Source organism: Saimiri boliviensis, chromosome 16, assembly GCF_048565385.1.
Source record: "Saimiri boliviensis isolate mSaiBol1 chromosome 16, mSaiBol1.pri, whole genome shotgun sequence".
NCBI lineage: Eukaryota > Metazoa > Chordata > Mammalia > Primates > Cebidae > Saimiri > Saimiri boliviensis.
This window is the reverse complement of record NC_133464.1, coordinates 13118613-13137630: the sequence shown is the minus strand read 5'-3', so window position 1 is coordinate 13137630 and position 19018 is coordinate 13118613. Positions and strand designations below refer to the sequence as shown.

Genomic DNA, 19018 nt, shown 5'->3' with positions numbered 1-19018 from the left:
GCTATCAAGGAAAAGAAGGATGATGAGATTTCCCAAACTTGAACTTCCCCATGTTTGTTTTGACTCCTGTCTCCCAACTGTCATTAGCAATAAAAACATTAAAATAGTAAAAGACACCAAATAAGAGAACTGCCAGGCGGCCTTCCCCTTCAGTCTGGTTGGAAAGGAAGCCCAAGAAACAAAGAGGGTGGCTGCCTTAAGATGGAAAAAGAAGAAAAGAGAGCCAGCGTGGTATGCTTCCAGAGTCTGCAGAGATCAAAGACTTCCTGAAGTATCAATCAAATCAATCACTGTGCTCTCTGGAAAGAAAACAGCTACAATGGAAATGCTGGGAGCTGAAGCAGTGAAAGCTAAGGGAGTTTATCGGTAGGCAGGGATCCAGATTTGCACATCTTGATTTGACACTAGTTTTAGAATCGGTACAAAAAAAAAAAAAAAAAAAAGAATCCTGAAGGGGCTTATGTAAGAAATTTTTTCTTTACTCTCAATAGACAAGCACTGTTTCAAAAAAAGGAATCTGCTTTAAAAAAGTCAACAAAGCATACAGTGCATCTATTATATGACCAATGAAGCACTATAAGAACATAAATAAAAGAAAGTTGGTCTTTTCCACTAAAGAGAGCTATAAATTATTACTGTTGTTTTGGGACCATTTAAGAAATATTTGAAGGCTGCATGTGGTGGCTCATACCTGTAATCCTAGCACTTTGGGAGGTCGGGGAGGGTGGATAACTTGAGGTCAGGAGTTTAAGACCAGCCTGGCCAACATGGTGAAACCCCATCTCTACTAAAAATACAAAAAGTAGCCAGGCATGCTGGTGCATGCCTGTAATCCCAGCTACTCGGGAGGCTGAGGCAGGAGGATCACTCGAACCCGAGAGTTGAAGGTTGCAGTGAGCTGAGATGGTGCCACTGCACTGCAGCAGAGCAAGACTCCATCTCAAAAAAAAAAAAAAAATTGAAACACAGCACTTTATTTCTTGATATACTTCAACCACCAGAAGTTACAATTACTAACTTACAGCTCTACACAGATCTGCCCCCAAAAAGCGAGTCCAGAGAATCAAATTCCTCTCAGTGTGGATCTGGTCACTCTGTTCTCTGCACTTGGTTAACGCTGTACTGCAATTCTATGAAATGGTCCCCAAGTCAAACAGAAGCCACATAAAAGATAATCTAGTCACTTTGATTTCATTTTAAGGTAAAGGAGGATACAAAGTTCACTACTTAAAAATTATTGATTAAGAAGGCAATATGACATTTTCATGCTAGTTTGTGTAATAATTTTACTGCATAAGAAATTATAGAGATTGCATAAATTATTCGGTCAACAGCATACAGAGAAGAAAACATTGTTTGGATGAAATAAAACAGCAGGAACAACTCAATTCCTAAAAATACCACAAATTCCCCGAATGTGGCTCCATTTGAGAGAAAAATTTTGCATTTTCTGGATAATGTCTGTAGTTTCATTAAGCAGAATGGAAAATGGCTTTACAGTTAAAAACACTAAAAAGCAGCTTACGTAGATGTGTTGCCCTCTTAACCCTGGACGTAACAAAAATAACGATGTGAGGCTGCCTGCTCTTGCCTGAAGTGTGGCTTCAACTTTCTATTGATAGTAACCGTCTATGTAAAATATTATATATAACCTCCTTTATATTGAAATTGCACAAGTCAGAGCATCCAAAAACTACTGCAAGAGTCAATTTCTTCCTGTGGGGAAAAGCAAATAGATATATTAATGTTAAAATTTCCATTCCTCATCATTTGCCCTATTCAAAACATAAAAATACAAATAAATATTTCCTTACAAATGAAGTTCACAGTATATTGTTTAAAAAAAAGAGAGATAAAAAACAAGAATCTTAATTTGTTTTGTCATTAAATAAAAATGCTAATATACAGACACGTTCATTATTTATACAAATTGTAGGAGTCAGTCTGTCCTTTCTCGGCCATAACTGAAGTTTAGTAGTGCTGGTCCATACACGGCAAGGCTCAGATCCTAAATGTATGTTCAATTCTACTAAAAGTTGCTCAAGATAATTTTTTCTCTTTTTCTGTTTAATTAAAAAAAGACGACTTTTTGGATCTTAGAATTACATTTGAGTTGTCTGAAAAAATACAATTTCAATGCAAAAGTCACATCAAGCATTCAAGAGTATATTGCTGGTGTTGTAATCTTTTTGCATGTCTGTTTTCATAGAAAAATCAACAAAATAAATAACATGTCTAAGACTTTTAAATGGTTAAATGTAACCACATATTATTAATGATATGCCTCATGCACACACACGCGCAAACTCAAAACATGAAGGAAAAAGGATCAGACATCTTTCTTTTGCATTTGTTCTAGCTTTCTTCTTAGCAGACCATAATTCTCCTTAGTTCCTGATGCCGTGGGGTCAAGCTGCAAGGAGATTTCATAGTGTTTCTTGGCCAAGTCTAGATGTCCCCAGCGATGATAAAGCACAGCTGAAATAGCAGGAGATGAATTTCAGTGGGAATGCTTCTGAGTAATGTGCCATATTCCTACCCTCTTGGACAAAGAAATATTACAGATCCTCTGTAAACAGTTTTCAAAAGTTAATTGTATAAAACAATATTGTTTGTACTGAAAACCTTATTTATTGTAATCACACTCCCTGGTGATTATCCATTTAACTACTGCCAGTTACTCCTAGGGCTCTTCAGAGCACTAGATAAGTTACATCTGCCTACAGTCATATTATTACATAAAGAAGTAAAAAGAAGAGTACATTCAATGTCTCAGTGCTGCCATGAAAGTTCCAGGAAGCCAGACTGGGTGTGGGAGGAGGGGTGATGACTGCTAGGTACTGCCGAGAGCCTGACTATGCAGAAGTTCAGATGTTTATTTTAAAGAGATATTTCCCTCCATCATTTGGTGAAGTGATAGCTTTTTGGGGCCATTTGGAAATAAGGTCTAATATCAAGAGCTGACCCTAAAATGATAGTTACAATAAACCTAATCATTTGGATGATTAGCCTGTGATCATTACAGTGATTTTGTTAGTAAAACGAACTTTCTATATGGGCAGAAGATCACTGGTGGATGCTTTCTGACTTTTGTGAAGAGAAGCTTCAGAGTTGGTAGAGAACAGCTTTGGTGCAAAACATTTCTGTGACTGAGCATTCTAACATCAACATGCTATGTTCTAAACATCTTAGCCATGGAGACACAAAAATGCAAGAAATGAGTTCTAGGGAATAAATGTTTATAAATGCTAACGTGCATTTCTTATAGCCAAGGCATAAGGGGCTATAAGAAAGACCAGGCTAGAAGGGGAAGGTCTACTCTGTAAAAAGGAAGGAAAAGGAGGTAAGTCCAATGGCAAGCTTCCAAAGCACCTATGATTAATTTAGTAGGAGAACTCTTCCTAACCATAGCCTCATTCTCTTAAGCCAATCTCATCTTTCTCAGTTTAACACAAAGAAGGACAATCTGAGTTTACTCATGAGAAGGTGATAAACAGAGTGGGCAACTTTGTGGCTGTTCTGGTCATGTGATTAAGATTTGAAAGTGTGGCTGTCACTTTGCTATCTTTTTAATGTAATAACAGAACCAAATTTTAAAGCCAGGCTAGCTTTGAAAAAAACTACTGTCCCAACTTTAATTTTATAGACACGCACCCACTTCATTAAAGTAACATAGAATTTCAACAATTCAAGTTGAACATTTTTCTTACCCAAATTACCATGGTAACTTGCAGCATTTGGATTTGCTTTAATTGCCTTGAGGAATAAAGCTTCAGATTCCTAAAAAATGGAAAACATAAAAAGGAAGCTATTTATTGTACATGAAGCAAAAGCAGTTCCCAGTTTTATCACCTATGGTTTTCAAACTTTTAACCTCTTTTGGTATCACTGCATTCCTCCAGAAACATTCAGAAGGCCCAGCAGGGCCATACTCTGCCAGAGAGGCTGACAAGGGGCAGTAGGAGGGAGTGGTGGCCGCAGAGAGGGGATGAACATGCTCGAGAGTGCCACCACCTGCCTCCCTGCAGTGGTTGGACTTCTGCAACGTTATGCAAGTCACCCAGGGCAGGGTGTGTGACGATGACAGGAGGCCCGGTGAACAGGAGAGGGCTGAGCCCTGGAGCACACCCACGCCAATGCCACTTCCAGCCAGCACCAGGAAACTCACTTCCAGAGCTCTCGGGGTGGGAGTCGAGGCCCATTTCCTCTCCCCCAAGAACCTACAACATGCTGGGCAGCCCAGAAGCAGCCCCATTCATCTGGAAAGAATGAGCAGAAAATGAGGAAGGAATAGCCACCTGTCATCTACATTGTTGCAGTACTGGACATGACCATGACCAAATGCCCCTGATGGGGTGAACTGATTCTTGAGCAGCCTTGCATTTCTTCCAAATCATACTTACTTCCAACCTGGCCACTAAGAAGCAGGGCAGAGTGTCTTTCTACCCTGATCACTGCTAAAAACTGTTGGCTGGCTGGTCCCTTTCTACCGTAATGCTGAGAAATAAAGATGCCTACCTGTTTTTATTGACATGTGCCCCGGGGTGGGGGTGGTGGGGAACTGTTCACTCCACCTACCTATGCATTCCTAAAGGGCAGCATGTTTTAATCAGTATCACATGCTGGGCGTGGTGGCTTACGCCTGTAATCCCAATCCTTTGGATGGTCAAGGTGGGCAGATCACTTGAAGCCAGGAGTTTGACACTAGTCTGGCCAATCTAGTGGAAAACCCCATCTCTACTAAAAATACAAAAAATTGCCAGGTGTGGTGGTACGGGCCTTTAATCCCAGCTACTCAGGAGGCCGAGGCAGGAGAATCACTTGAATGGGGAGACAGAGGCTGCAGTGAGCCGAGATCGCATCACTGCACTCCCGCCTGGGCGACGGAGCAATACTCAAAAAGAAAAAAAGAAAATCAGTATCACATACTGAGCTTAACCAAACAAATCTGTTGGTGTCGGGATAGTTTTTGTGCCTTCTATCTGGGCCACACATGAATTTCTCCTGGTGGGCTTCCCATATCTGGGACTGTGCATTTTATAATATGCAAGACCACCAGTTCCTTTGCCCTGTTATGGCCCATCGTACTCCTGAGAAATCAGCTGGGAATGTGGGTGACCATCTCCAAAACGATGACCTTTTAGACAGAGCTGGCAGAGAAACACTTGTATTTCAGAAATGTCATCCAAGAGGGACTTAAGACATCAGGACAACATATGGGATGTCAGTTCAAAGTCAGTGTCTACATTCCAAGTTTCAGGGACTGAAACTCCTTCCAAGAGGGTCAAGACTCCTGCTGTATCAGGTAGGCTGCAGAAAAAAAACGTCAAATGGATTGTGTAGTTTTGCAGTGGTTTCTGAGTCACTAGGCTGTCTCTGATGATTTTCCAAACATTTCCATTTAAAACCTAAAACTTGAGACACAGAAAGGTCAGGGAACCACATCTCCTTAAAAATGTTTCCCTACCTGTAAATGAAGTAGTGTTAATTAGAGAAAAATGGTTAGGGATACAGTTAAGAGTTTTCTAGGGTTGCTAAATTCATGTATTCATTCAGCTAACTTCTCAGATGGCCTGTGAGGGCAAACATCATTCAGGACATCAAGGAGACAGCAGTTTGGGGGACACAGTGGTGGGGAAGACAGGGAAGGGCTCAGAGTTGACTCTTTGTTAGAGGGCCACTGCTCTCAGCAGGGTGGGGCCCAAACTCTGCAGGAGGCCGGTGTGAAGAAACCGGGATGAGGAAGAACAGACAGAGAGCACTGGGCCAGGGGACAAGGGAGGAAACATGAGTCAAGATTTCCAAGTCAGGGCAACAGAAACACAACATCACGTGGACAAAGGTGTGTCAGGAGGAAGAGCTGGTTTGAGGGGAGGTGAAGGATGGCCTGGCTCTCTCCAGGTCACGGGGGCAGCCCCTGGGCCTGGGAGCAGGGATTGGAGGGGCCTCTTTAGAACGCAGCATCTGTGGGTATTTCAAAGCCCATGAAATGTTCATCTATTAAATCAGGCTTTCCAATGGCCCCATCCAGGAAAGCAGTGAACTGTTTATAAATTGATCTGTGGAGGTCTCTAGATGTATAAAGACCCAGGCAATGAGCCGATTTATGCCAATGAACCAATAAACACACCTTAGAGACAGGGATATTTTTTTCTCAGCATAAAGGGGAAAAATAATGTATTATTTTCAGAAGCGTATTAGATAAAATGTACTCAACAAAGGTGTGGGACTGAGAAAAGCCTTGCAAATTGTGCCTCTAGGTAGAAACAAGTGCCAGTCTCTATGTCCAGGTGAGGAGACCTGGGTGGGCGGAGGTCATTTCAGCCACAGCAGCCACGCAAGAGTGCTCTGGGGCACAGGGGCCGCTGTGCCTCTGCTAGAATAGGAAGCGTAACACAGGTGACCTGATGTGCAGCTGAAACCGTGAATCACACAGGAAGAGAGTTATTCTCTATTCTCCTTTCTTCCTTCTGATTGCATAGGGGCTGAAGTCTGCACTGGGTGGCGGTGTGTGGGTCCCACCCTCTAACACACCTGCCAATCTCTCCTTGAAGCTGAGAGAGGGTGATCCTCTGGCTTAGAGCCTTGGCCAGCAATAGTATCTGGCTGGGACTTGGTACGATTATTTCACTTTCAGTTACACTGTATTTATAGTAATGATGCAACGTTTCTCCTTTAAATATATTCGTGTTAAAAATCTATTTAAATAAAAATATCAAGTAAATAAGTCAGCTAACATCTAGATGTGGCAAAAAATAAAAAATCATAAAGGTGTGACATAAATGTCTGAAGTTGGGGAAACTGACTCTATCAACATAACCTGCTCTTAAGCTACAGGATCACTGGAATTACCACTTCAGAAAAAGAAATGAGCACAGGAAGCAATGCTGTAAGCACTGAAAAACATTCCTTTTGTATTTTTGCTTTACCACATTAGCCTGAAATTGGAAATTAAATGGCAAGAAGTAATATAAATTCGAACACATTTTAATGATACCTAGAGAGTCACTGAATGATCACTAAACTGAGAAATAGGTATGTGTGTGTATGTAGATGTATAGGCACATGAACCACTTGAGAGTTGCAAATTATGTTCTTGTGCATGTTTTTGTAACACCCTGTCAAGAGGTTGGGCAGATCACTATCTCCATTTTACAAAGGAACAAACTGAGGCCCAGAGAGGCTAAGGGACTGTGGTTATGTTTTAAAAAGGACTGCTCAGATGGGATTAAAAGGTGACTAGGGCTGGGCGCAGTGCTCATGCCTGTAATCCTGGCACTTTCGGAGGGTGAGGCAGGTGGATCATGAGGTCAGGAGATGGAGACCATCCTGGCTAACATGGTGAAACCCCATCTCTACGTAAAAAATACAAAAAATTAGCTGGGCGTAGTGGCAGGCACCTGTAGTCCCAGCGACTCAGGAGGCTAAGGCAGAAGAATCGCTTGAACCTGGGAGGCGGAGCTTGCAGTAAGCCAAGATCCTGCCACTGCACAGCACTCCAGCCTGAGCAACAGAGTGAGACTCCTTCTCAAAAAAAAAAAAAAAAAAAAAAAAAAAAGGTGCCTAGAACCACAGATATAATGAGAACACCCACTTTGCACATCAACATCTCAAAACAGCTTCTGGAAGCCTGAACATTTCAGGGCCAAATGAGAGATGCATTTGATCATTTTACAACCACTAAACTATGTGCTTCGTAACTGCCCGACAGCAGTGGAGATACCAAACCAGGACTGAAGCCTCAGCTCTAACCTCAAGGAGCCTCCAGGCTTTCTAAGGAGATTTACCAAGTGCATAATATATAAAACAGCAAGCACACAGGTAAAAAGTGAGTTGTCGGGCAGCAGACACCTGCCCTGCCATGAAGATAGCTGGGCTGGAGGCCCTGCAACTCACTGCCACATCCCTCTTCTCTGGAACATCTCACCCAGTGTTCTGCCAGGAAACAGGCCCTTTCACTACATCCTGAAACAAGCACTGCCAGGGATGCAGCTGACCATCAGCAACCGGTATCATTTTTGCATTACGAGAGGAAAACCTAAATAGTTGTTTAAAATTCAAACCCTTAATTTAAAAAGTACATTGAACGCTTGCTTGGTGGCTGATGCCATGGCTCAGGAAGTCACATCATGTCCCCATACTTGGTAGCTGCTGAAGAGCTCATCGTGAGTTCTGTGTTTCAGATTTCATCATCTGTTTTCTTATCTTAGGCCTAGTGCCTTGGCCTTGATAATTAAAATGCAAAATATGTAGAGAAAGAGGAAGCTGATTTCTCCATTCTGCTTTATAGAGTATTTTCTCCTTTATTTGAGGGGGAAAAGAAAGAACAACGTGGAGTGGAAGCCAAATGAACTCTGGGTTCTATCTCCTTAACAGAAATTCCAGCAGTTTACAGACTGTGGGATGATAGAAAAATCAATACAATGATTACATAAGCCAAGCTTCAGGAAGACTGGCTGTAGCTGGGTCACTGGAGGAGAACTGAGACTTGGGACCTGTCCCAAGCTGACAGATGGCTAGAAAGGTCATTACAAGGGAAACCTGTAAACCTCACCTCCTTCCCCTGCTACACAAGTAGTTCATAAAAAATAAAACTAAACCCTCTTCAAAAAGCTATTTCTGGAGCAAAATCTAGAAATTTAAAACATGTATATAGTGAAGCTATTCAACTCCCCGACATTGTATAACTAGAGAAATGCATGAAATTATCTTCCTATTGTTACCAAAAACTATATTGATGATATGTATAAACAGAAAAAGAGAAGTGAATAACAAATTGAGGGCCAAATGAGAGATGCATTCCATCATTTTACAATTACTTAACTACTTAACAGCTATTAGCCAGTTGCTGCCTTTAGGACTTACACATCAGCTGAGTGATCGAAATAAGATATAGCCCCTGATTCTGAAATCAAGTATTTCTCTTAAGAAAGGACTAAGGCACTGCTTCTGTGGTATCCGTGTTCAACACCCAGGATGCTAGTTAAAAATACTATTTCCTGATCTGACCTAACCCACGAAGACAATCCCTCTCAGGGAGAATCTGGGCATCTCTGCTTTAACAAGCTCCCTCGGTGTCTAATAGACAAAGTTTACAACCAGTTTCCTTCAACACACAGGGAGTTACACACAGCCTATTCCTGCTCCATCCTGGCTGCCAACTGGAGCAAAGATTTAGTATCTTGTGTTTTTTGTTGGTCAGAAAACTCTGGGCCTTGATGATGGCCTATATAACTCAGATAAAGAAAACTCTGGAAGCAGCAAGTACCAGTCATGCATTCTCCATGGGCCGGTTATTCTTTCGTGCAGAAGACAGAACCTGCAGATAAAACCCAGAGCTCCAGCCCACGTGCGAGTGATAGAGGGTAACCCCATTGTGCCAGGGCGGGGGTACCTCGGGGATGCACCGCGGCTGCCTGGAATCCTGCACCAGCCTGCCAGGCCACTGCCTTCAGCCATTCCACAGCTCCCTGCCTGCTCTGCCCCTTTCCTTGGGCCTCTCTCCCTCTCTCCACATGTGAACAACGGTGGTTAATTCTGATGAGAAAGGACACTGGGTTTGGCCCTACATCGCTGTCTTTGAAGCAACTTTTCTAGGGAACAAACTGGCCAAGCCACACTGGTGCACCGCTGCCACTGTTCTGGCCTGATTCCGAATTTAACTGGGCAGAAGTAACACTTACGGCTTCTGTCAGATGCTGGCATTAACGGCAAGAAATCACAGCCTGCGGTTCACGCACCTTGTATTTCTGGGATTTCCCCAGCACGTTTGCCAACGAGAACATGAGAGAGTGATCATTAGGTATTAATCCCAGTGCCTCTCTTCCAACTGCTTCAGCTTGGGCTAAATTACCTGGGAGGAAAAAATGGAAAAATAAAAGACATGTTAATGCTGTACTTGCATTTTAACCTCTAGAACTAACAGGGCTTATGTGCATAGCACATGACAATTATCAATAACTACTTAAGAAAATCTGTGTAGATCATGTAATACAAACACACACACGTATACACACACACACACACACACACACACACACACACACACACGGGCGCGCGCGCACGCGCGCATGCGCGCATGTGCAACCCTGTCAGTGGCAAAGCCACCGAATTCAGCGCATTTCTGACACAACGCAAACAGCTTTTGATTAACTTCTATAAAACTGTCTAAAACCTAGTTTTAATTTTTCCCCAGATACTAGTTATACCCAAACAAACCTGCAAAATAAAGAGAATTACAGCAACACTTTCGTAACTGAGAATTTATCACACTGAAGTACACATCTGTATTTTCCCTAGAAGCACACATTTCTGCTCTACACCATGTAGATGATCAAATTAACACTATCATTAAAATGTTTTTATTGACACATAATAACTGTACATACTGATGGGAAACGTGATATTTTGATACATGCATACAACATGTAGTGCTCAAATCGGGGTATTTTAGACATCCATCACCTCAAATATTGATGATTTCTTTATGTTAGGAACATTTCAAATCTTCTATTGCTTTTGAAATATAAAGTGTTAACTACAGTCACCCTACCATGCAATGGAACACTAGAACTTACACCTTCTATCTGTGTTCGTTCCCATTAACCCACCTATATTTATCCCCGCCCCCTTCCCAGCCCCTAGTAACTACTGTTCTAGTCTCTAGCTCCATGAGGTCCACTCTGAGACCCCATGAGTGAGACCATGTGATATTTGCCTTTCTGTGCCTAACGCCATCATTTCTTCAAGAACGTTTGGATTTTTAAAGTGAGGGAGGCAGGGCAACTCTTAATTGATTGAATCTGGTCTGCTCAGGAATAAAAAACCAGATCTTCAAGTTGATTAGCATCATATAAAAGGAATCCCACTTTGGGAGGCTGAGGCTGGCAGATCGTGAGGTCAGGAGTTCGAGACCAGCCTGACCAACATGGTGAAATCCCGTCTACTAAAAATACAAAAATTAGCCAGGCGTGGTGGCGTATGCCTGTAATCTCAGCTACTCAGGAGGCTGAGGCAGGAGAATTGCTTTGAACCCAGAAGGTGGAGGTTGCAGTCAGCTGAGAACACACCACTGCACTCCAGGCCAGGTGACAGAGTGAGACTCCATCTCAAAAAAAAAAAAAAAAAAAAAAGGTAAGAATTCATGGCTCTGAGTGTAGACTAAGAGGGCTCCTTTGAGTGAAATCCATGAACTTAGGGTATGGACTTAGCACCATCCATTTCATTAGCCCTAAGGTCATTCTTGCCCACTTCTAGGTGCTCCCAGTGCCCCAGAGGATGGCCACTGGTAGACAAGATACCACCAACTCTCCCTCACGACTCAACGACTGTTCTATGTGGAATGTCACTTTCCCAGACATTCACATTCTAGTATGTCCAAAGAAATTCAATTTTCTTTTTTTCTGAGATGAAGTTTCACTCTTGTTGCCCAGGGTGGAGTGCAATGGCACGGTCTCAGCTCACTGCAACCTCTGCCTCCTGGGTTCAAGTGATTCTCCTGCCTCAGCCTTCCGAGTAGCTGAGATCACAGGCATGCACCACCATGCCCAGCTATGGGTAGTAGAGACGAGGTTTCACCGTGTTAGCCAGGATGGTCTTGATTTCTTGACCTCAGCTGATCCGCCCATCTCGGCCTCCCAAAGTGCTGAGATTATAGGCACGAGCCACTGCGCCCAGCCCCAGAAATTCGATTTTCTTGAAGAAAAGACATTTTTGTAAAAGAAAATATTTAACTTCATATTCATTTTTTTAAACTCAGGAGGAAGAAAGCACAACAGTCTCTGTTTCCTAAGTCTTCAGTGGTACTTGACTGTGGAGCCCTCTCCTGTGACCTTTGGTACCTGTATTGTCGAGGAGTATTATCATGTTGTTCCAGGCCAGGCTGTGCTCTGGTTTCAGCACGGTGGCATTTCTCCATGCATTCAAGGCATCCACATGGCGATTGAGATCTGCATACTGAAAATCACACACACCAAAAAAATCAACATTCCAAGTTCCTTGCTTCCTCTTTCCAAGACATTATTTTAAAAAAAAAAAAAGAAAAAGAAAAGAAAAAGCCCAACAAACAAAAATAAAAACCAACCTAACTTTATGGAGCTTCTAGTTTTTCATATCAACTCATTTAATCCTCAAAACAATACCAATGAAGTAGATATAATTGTTATCCTCATTTTACAGATGAAGCAACTGAGGCAGGAGAAAATGAATGAGCCCAAAGTTACAGATTAGAAATGGCAAAGCAGGAGGAAGAACAAGATCCAAACATATAAAGTCCTATTTCCTGTTATTTAGTGATTTTAGGCATCTAACTCATATTTCATATTGCTGAAATGTTGAAAAACATCTAATCATTAGTCTTTCTCACAAAAGACTTCATAAGTTCATTGTTGATAAAGTATTACTTAGAATAGTAAATAAAATATTTCACATGATCAAAAGCTATGTGCCCAATTCACCTTGTGAAGGGTGGTCTGGGGGTCTCTTCCTGCCTGTGTCTAAAGTAAATATAAAAACAAGAGCATATCAGACATACTTTGTAAACTCCTTGGAAAAGTCTTCTATGGTAAGGTAAAACCTCTTGGCAATTTTGACTCTGTTTGCTTCATTTAGGAAACAGAAAAATACCTGTTGCTTTATTTTTTATAATTTCAACTTTAAAAAAAATTTATATATTTATTGATTTTGAAACAGGGTTTCGCTGTCACCCAGGCTGGAGTCCAGTGGCATGATCTCGGCTCACTGCAACCTCTGCCTCCCAAGTTTGAGCAATTCTTATGCCTCAGCCTCCTGAGTAGCTGGGATCACAGACTTGTGTTACCATGCCTGGCTGATTTTTGTATTTTTAGTAGAGGTGTGGTTTCACGATGTTGCCCAGGCTGGTCTCAAATTCCTGGCCTCAACTGCTCTGCCCACCTTGGCCTCCCACAGTGCTGGGATCACAGGTGTGAACCACCACACTCGACCTTCAACTTTTATTAGATTCAGAATGTACATGTGCAGGTTTGTCACATGGGTAAACGTGTGATGCTGAGGTTTGGGACATGAATGATCCTGTCATCCAGATAGTGAGCATAGTACCCGATAGTTAATGTTTCAACCCTGGTTGGCCCCTCTGCCTCCCTACTCTAGTGGTCCCAAGTGTCTATGGTTGTCATCTTTATGTCCATGAGTACCCAATGTTTAGTGCTCACTTATGAGAACAGGCAGCATTTGGTTTTCTGCTCCTGCATTTATTTGCCTAGGACAGTGGCATCCATGTTGCTGCAAAGGACACGATTTCATTCTTTTGTATGGCTGCATGGTATTCCATGGTGGAGATGTACCACATTTTCTTTTTACAGTCTACAGTGGATGGGCACCTAGGTTGATTTAGTGTCTTTGCTATTGAGTAGTGCTGTGATGAACATACAAATGCATGTGTCTTTTTTTTTTTTTTTTTTTAAAGATAAGAGTCTTGCTCTGTTCCTCAGGCTGGAGTGCAGTGGTGCAATCTTGGCTCACTGCAACCTCCACCTCCTGGTTCAAGCAATTCTCTGCCTCAGCCTCCCGAATAGCTGGGATTACAGGGACCCCCCCCTTCCACGCCTGACTAATTTTAGTATTTTTAGTAGAGATGGGCTTTCACCATCTTGGCCAAGGTAGTCTTGAACTCCGGACCTCATGATCCACCCGCCTTGGAGTCCCAAAGTGCTGGGATTACAGGTGTGAGCCTGGCAACGTGTGTTTTTTGTGGAATGATTTCTTTTGGGCATATAACCAGTCATGAGATTGCTAGGTGGAAAGGCAGTTTTAAGTTCTTTGAGAAATCTCTAAACTGCTTTTCATAGTGTCTGAATTACATACAGTGCCTAAGCATTCCTTTCTTTCCCACAGCCTGGCCAGTAACTGTTGTTTTTTCACTTTTTGATAATGGCTATTGGTGTGAAATGTATCTCAATTGTGGTTTTGATTTGCATTTCTCTAATGATTAGTGATGATGAGCATTTTCTCAGGTTTGTTGGCTGCTTGTATGCCTTCTTTTGAGAAGTGTCTGGTCATGTCTTTTGCCCACTTTTTAATGGGGTTGTTGTTTTTTGCTTGTTGATTTCTTACTTACAGATTTTGTTGATTTCTTACTTATAGATTACTTTCCTTGTTGGATGCATAGTTTTATGAATATTCTCTCCCATTCTGTAGGTCATCTGTTTACTCTCTTGATAGCTTCTTTTGCTGTGCAGAAACCTTTTGGTTTAATTAGGTCCCACTTGTCAATTTTTGTTTTCATTGTAATTGCTTCTGAGGACTTAGTCATCAATTCTTTCCCAGGGATGATGTCTAGAATAGTGTTTCCTAGGTTTTCTTCTAGGACTCTTTTTTTTAATTATTATTTTTTAAAAACAGGGTCTTACTGTCATCCAGGCAGGAGTGCAGTGGTATGATATGGTATGACCAGTGGCTCCCTATAGCCTCCATCTCCTGGGCTCAATCGATCCTCCCACCTCAGTCTCCCAGGTAGCTGGGACTAGAGGCACATGCCACCACATCCAGCTATTTTTTTTTTTTAATTTTTTTGTAGAGATGAGGTTTTGCCATGTTGCCCAGGCTGGTTTCAAACTCCTGGGCTCAAGCCATTCCCAAAGTGATAGGATTACAGGTGTGAGCCACTGTACTCAGCCTCTTCTAAGATTCTTGTAGTTTGATACCTTACATTTAAATTTTTAATCTATCTTGAGTTAATTTTTCATTCTTTTGTGTATGGCTGGTCAGCTATCCCAGCACTATTTATTGACTAGGAAACCCTTTCCCCATTGCTTTAAAAAAAATTTGGTTAAAGACCACATAGCTGTAGGCATGTGGCTTTATTTCTGGGTTCTCTATTCTGTTACACTCATCTTTGTGTCCTGTTTTTGCACCAGTATCATACTGTTTTGGTTAGTGTAGCCTTAATATATAGTTTAAAGTCAGGTAATATGATGCCTTTGGCTTTCTTCTTTATGTTTAGGATTGCTTTGGCTATTCAGGTTCTTTTTTGGTTCAATATCAATTTAAGAATAGTTTTTTCTAATTCTGTGAAAAATGACGTTAGAAGTTATAGAAATAGTGCTGAATCATAGATTGCTTTGGGCAGTATAGCCATTTGAACAATACTGATTTCCAATTCATGGTCATGAAATGTTCTTCTACTTGTTTGTGTCGTCTCTGATTTCTTTCAGCAGTGTTTTGTAGTTCTACTTGGAGAGATCCTTCACCTCCTTGATTAGCTGAATTCCCACGTATTTTTTTTTTCTTTTTATGGCTATTGTAAATGGGGCTGCACTCTTGATTTGGCTCTCAGCTTGAATGTTATTGGTGTATAGAGATGTTTATTTTTGTACACTGACTTTGTACCTTGAAACTTTACTGAAGTTATTTATGAGGTCTAGGAGCCTTCTGGTAAAGTCTACAGGGTTTTCTAGGTGTAGAATCACATTGTCTATGAAGAGAGATAGCTTGATTTCTTCTTTTCCTATTTATATATCTTTTATTTCTTTTCTTGCCTGATTGCTCTGGCTAGGACTTCCAGTACCATGTTGAATAAGAGTGGTGAGAGTGGGCATCCTTGCCTGGTTCCAGTTCTCAAAGGGAATGCTTCCAGATTTGTTGTTTCTTTTGAGAGGGAATGTTAACATTGGTAACAGAATACAAAATGGCTAGTTCTCAATTTGCATAGTTAATAAAAGCACAGAGGGGGAGAGAGAGAGAGAGAGAGAGAGAGAGAGAGAGAGAGAGAGAGAGAGAGAGGAGGATTTTTTCAGCAGGTGACCCTGTTGCCCTCTTATCTCAATTCAAATGTACATTTTATTTGAGCGTACTTGATCCCTTTAACTCTGCAAAAAGTACACATGATTAGAATTTGTCAGAGCTTAAGGCTGTTTCCTTACTTACTGCCAAGTCTGTCTTTTCTGCAGACAACAAAAACATTTTGACTTGTCCTATGCTGCACAGCAAATTGGTAGCATATTATGCAAGAAAAAGAAAGCGTTAATGAATCATTTGCTAAAAATATCAGAATTTCCCATGAGACTCAGAAACTCAAGTTACAATATTTTTACCCCTTTAATAAGGAAATGATAGGAAAAGTTCAGAAAATTAAAATAATTTGGGATGCTTAATTATTCTAACAATTATCTCTACTTGATGTTCCAGCAATTCCTCAGGTTAATTAACTCCACCAAGTGATACGCATTTGAGTCACTTGGACAAAATCCATGGTGACATTTAACATACCCAGAACAATCAACATAACTTCATTTACCCACCATGACAAATCTTCACTATTTTACTGTTATTACTACAATTATTATTACTATGTATTGAAGAATAGACTGAATCAGATAAAATTTAGTTTCATTTTCCCTCAAACTCTACTCACCTTATAGCATCTACACAGAGGAAACAAGCTCTTTCAGGGATGCAGAGAAAAGTGATAATTTAACCAGAACTGCTCATCTGGGAAGTAGATGGGTAACATCAGTCACCCAGCAGTCCTATGCCCACCCTTCTGTACTCTGCTCTGACAAGCAGGGGCTGGGAGTCTGCAACTACATTTCCTAGGCTTCTCTGCCACTTGGTTCCTTTCTGTCAATAGGCACTGGATGATGGAGAGAGGGGAGTAGTCCTTTCCTCCCACTCTCACTGTCTCCTTCCTTCCCCTGGCAGTGTTTCTGAAGAGGTTATGTCCCCTCCTCTATCGTCCCAGGGTGGCGTCAGCAAGCAGGGTGGGAGCAGTGGTCTGTCCCCCATGATCACAGCTCTTGAGGTTGTGGTAGGTCCAGAGATTGTAACCTCGTATAAATTCTTAAATCCTGGTAGCGCCACACCCTCCTGTCTGTTCTCCCAAACTCACAGGATTCCTTTTAATTTCAGAGTTCATGTTACCATCACATTTTTGCTCATCCAGCCTTCCAATGACAGTGTAACCAATTCCCTATATTAAATCTTCTCTATCTAAAACACTTAGAATGGTTTCCATTTTCCTGGATACATCCAGTCCTTCCATCATGAATTGTCTGCAGTAATCCCTCTAGTCACTATTACTGTAACTTTGTAAGATCAGTACTATGTTCCAGTAATCCCGCTCTTCCTGATTTCCTATTCCACAAGAGAGCTGCCTTATATTCTCTCCATATTGGGGTCTAGAAATCAAAACAAATCTCTGTCTCCTGTTACCAGAGAGTGATTTCTTAAAACAAACAAACAAAAAACCTCTTAAGTTATTAAGTTCTTATTTGCCAATATATAAATGGGTTGGTTGAGTTGTTGAAGATTAAGCTCTTAATGCTTTTAAGCTGTCAAGCAGGAAAAAGCTGGATAATTAAACCACAATGGAGAGCAAAAGCCTTAAATAAGCAGGAACAGTTGGCTGAAGGAAACACAGGAAGACGATTTCACGGTAGTGTAATTAGTAAACAATATACACAAAGAGCAGTACAAGGTCTCAATCTGTTCAATGCTATAGATGATCTTCCAAGTGAAAGTGTAATGAATCCCAAGGACTACAGCACATGATAAAAGCTGGTACTTTATAGTCTATGTTCCTCCCTTTGGATATAACTCTTATAGAAGGAGCATTTATTATAAATCCTATTTTCCAAATCCCAAGGAACTGCAGTGAAAGGCAGCTACTAGGAGAGGGAAGAAGACTGTTTAGAGCCTAGACAACCTGGGAGGCTGCAGGCGACCCACTCACTTTGTGAGCAACAAACGGAAAGAAGAGCAACCTTCAGAAAAAGAAAAAAAGGAATGAAAGGAGAATTCATATGAACATCAAGTCTCATATTTAGTCACTTGAGTACTAGTTTAACAGATACAGTGAACAGAAACAGTAATCTCTGCACCCATATATTCATAACCACCCAAATGCATGAGTTCAGGTTAAGACCTCATGTGCTCCCATCCACCACCCAACCCCTATCCTCACTTCACTAACTTTGGGAGGATCGCCCCTGCTTTATATGTGATTGAATTTTCAAGTCACCACTCACAGCATTATGCTGAGGTTTTACAGCCTACCCTCCCCCCAGGAACAAACAGCCCATCATTATCATAGTTTCAGCTCCCCTGGAATCTTCAGGTCTTACAGAGAAAGTGGTTTCAACATCAAAGCAGGTAACTAGGTCATAAAGCATAGAATTTTAAAATGTAAAAGAAAAGAAATGCATGCCAGATCAGTCGTTCTGAAGAAAGTTAATATGAGACAAAGGAACATCTTGCCATACAGATCTGTATGCCATCTAAGCATACAGATGCTTAATCTTCTGTATTCAAGCATCATAACATTCCATGGATTCAGCCACATTCCTGTCACCCTTGCCTCTGTGCCAGGAAGAAATAATTCCCCTTTTCCACACTGGAATAAGCACATAGAGATGGTATCTTCCTATGGCACATCATAACTGAAACATGTTTTGCATTTTTTGAGTAAAAAAATGTAATGATATCCCCACCCAAAATGCATCTTGAATTATACCTCTCATAAGTCCCATATGTTGTGGGAGGGAGCCAGTGGGAGAAATTAAATCACTGGGGTGGTTCCCCCATACTGTTCTCATGGTAGTGAGTACGTCTCATGAGATCTGATGGTTTTATAAGGGGAAACCTCTTTTGCTTGGCTCTTATTCTCTCCTCTTATTCTCTGCTGCCATGTAAGATGTGCCTTTCACCTTCCACCATGATTGTGAGGCCTCCCCAGCCATATGGAACTGTGAGTCCGTTAAACCTTTTTTTTTTTTTTTTTTTTTATAAATTACCCAGTCTCAGGTAGATCTTTATCAGCATTGTGAAAACGGACTAATACATGCAACCACTTCATTTTAATATTTATATTACTTGTCCATGTAAAGGGACTTCTCCCAAGGGGGAAAGGTCACATTTTATCATGAGTTAGCCAGACATTCCTGCCATCTTGTATTCTCCATTCATAAGATTCTGTCTCCACAGCTTACAAAATCATGGCTACCCAGTCCAGAAACAAAAACAATAAGACCAAAGACATTCACAT

At 41.3% G+C, this 19018-nt stretch overlaps 1 protein-coding gene across 6 annotated transcripts in view; it reads right to left on the bottom strand.

Moving 5' to 3' along the window:
• Window positions 1–954: 954 nt before the first annotated feature.
• TMTC4 (transmembrane O-mannosyltransferase targeting cadherins 4) overlaps window positions 955–19018 on the bottom strand; it is a 69432-nt gene continuing 51368 nt past the window's right edge. For 5 of the 6 annotated variants that reach the window (XM_039473264.2, XM_074387474.1, XM_074387477.1 and 2 more), the window contains 4 exons: window positions 11841–11955; window positions 9741–9853; window positions 3711–3780; window positions 955–2478 (listed from right to left, as the gene is read on the bottom strand). In XM_039473264.2, coding sequence (XP_039329198.1) covers window positions 2330–2478; window positions 3711–3780; window positions 9741–9853; window positions 11841–11955 — 447 coding nt within the window. In that variant the 3' untranslated portion in view covers window positions 955–2329. Of the gene's footprint in view, window positions 2479–3710; window positions 3781–9683; window positions 9854–11840; window positions 11956–19018 lie in introns of those variants that run through there. The other variant, XM_074387476.1, reaches the window with a different exon arrangement.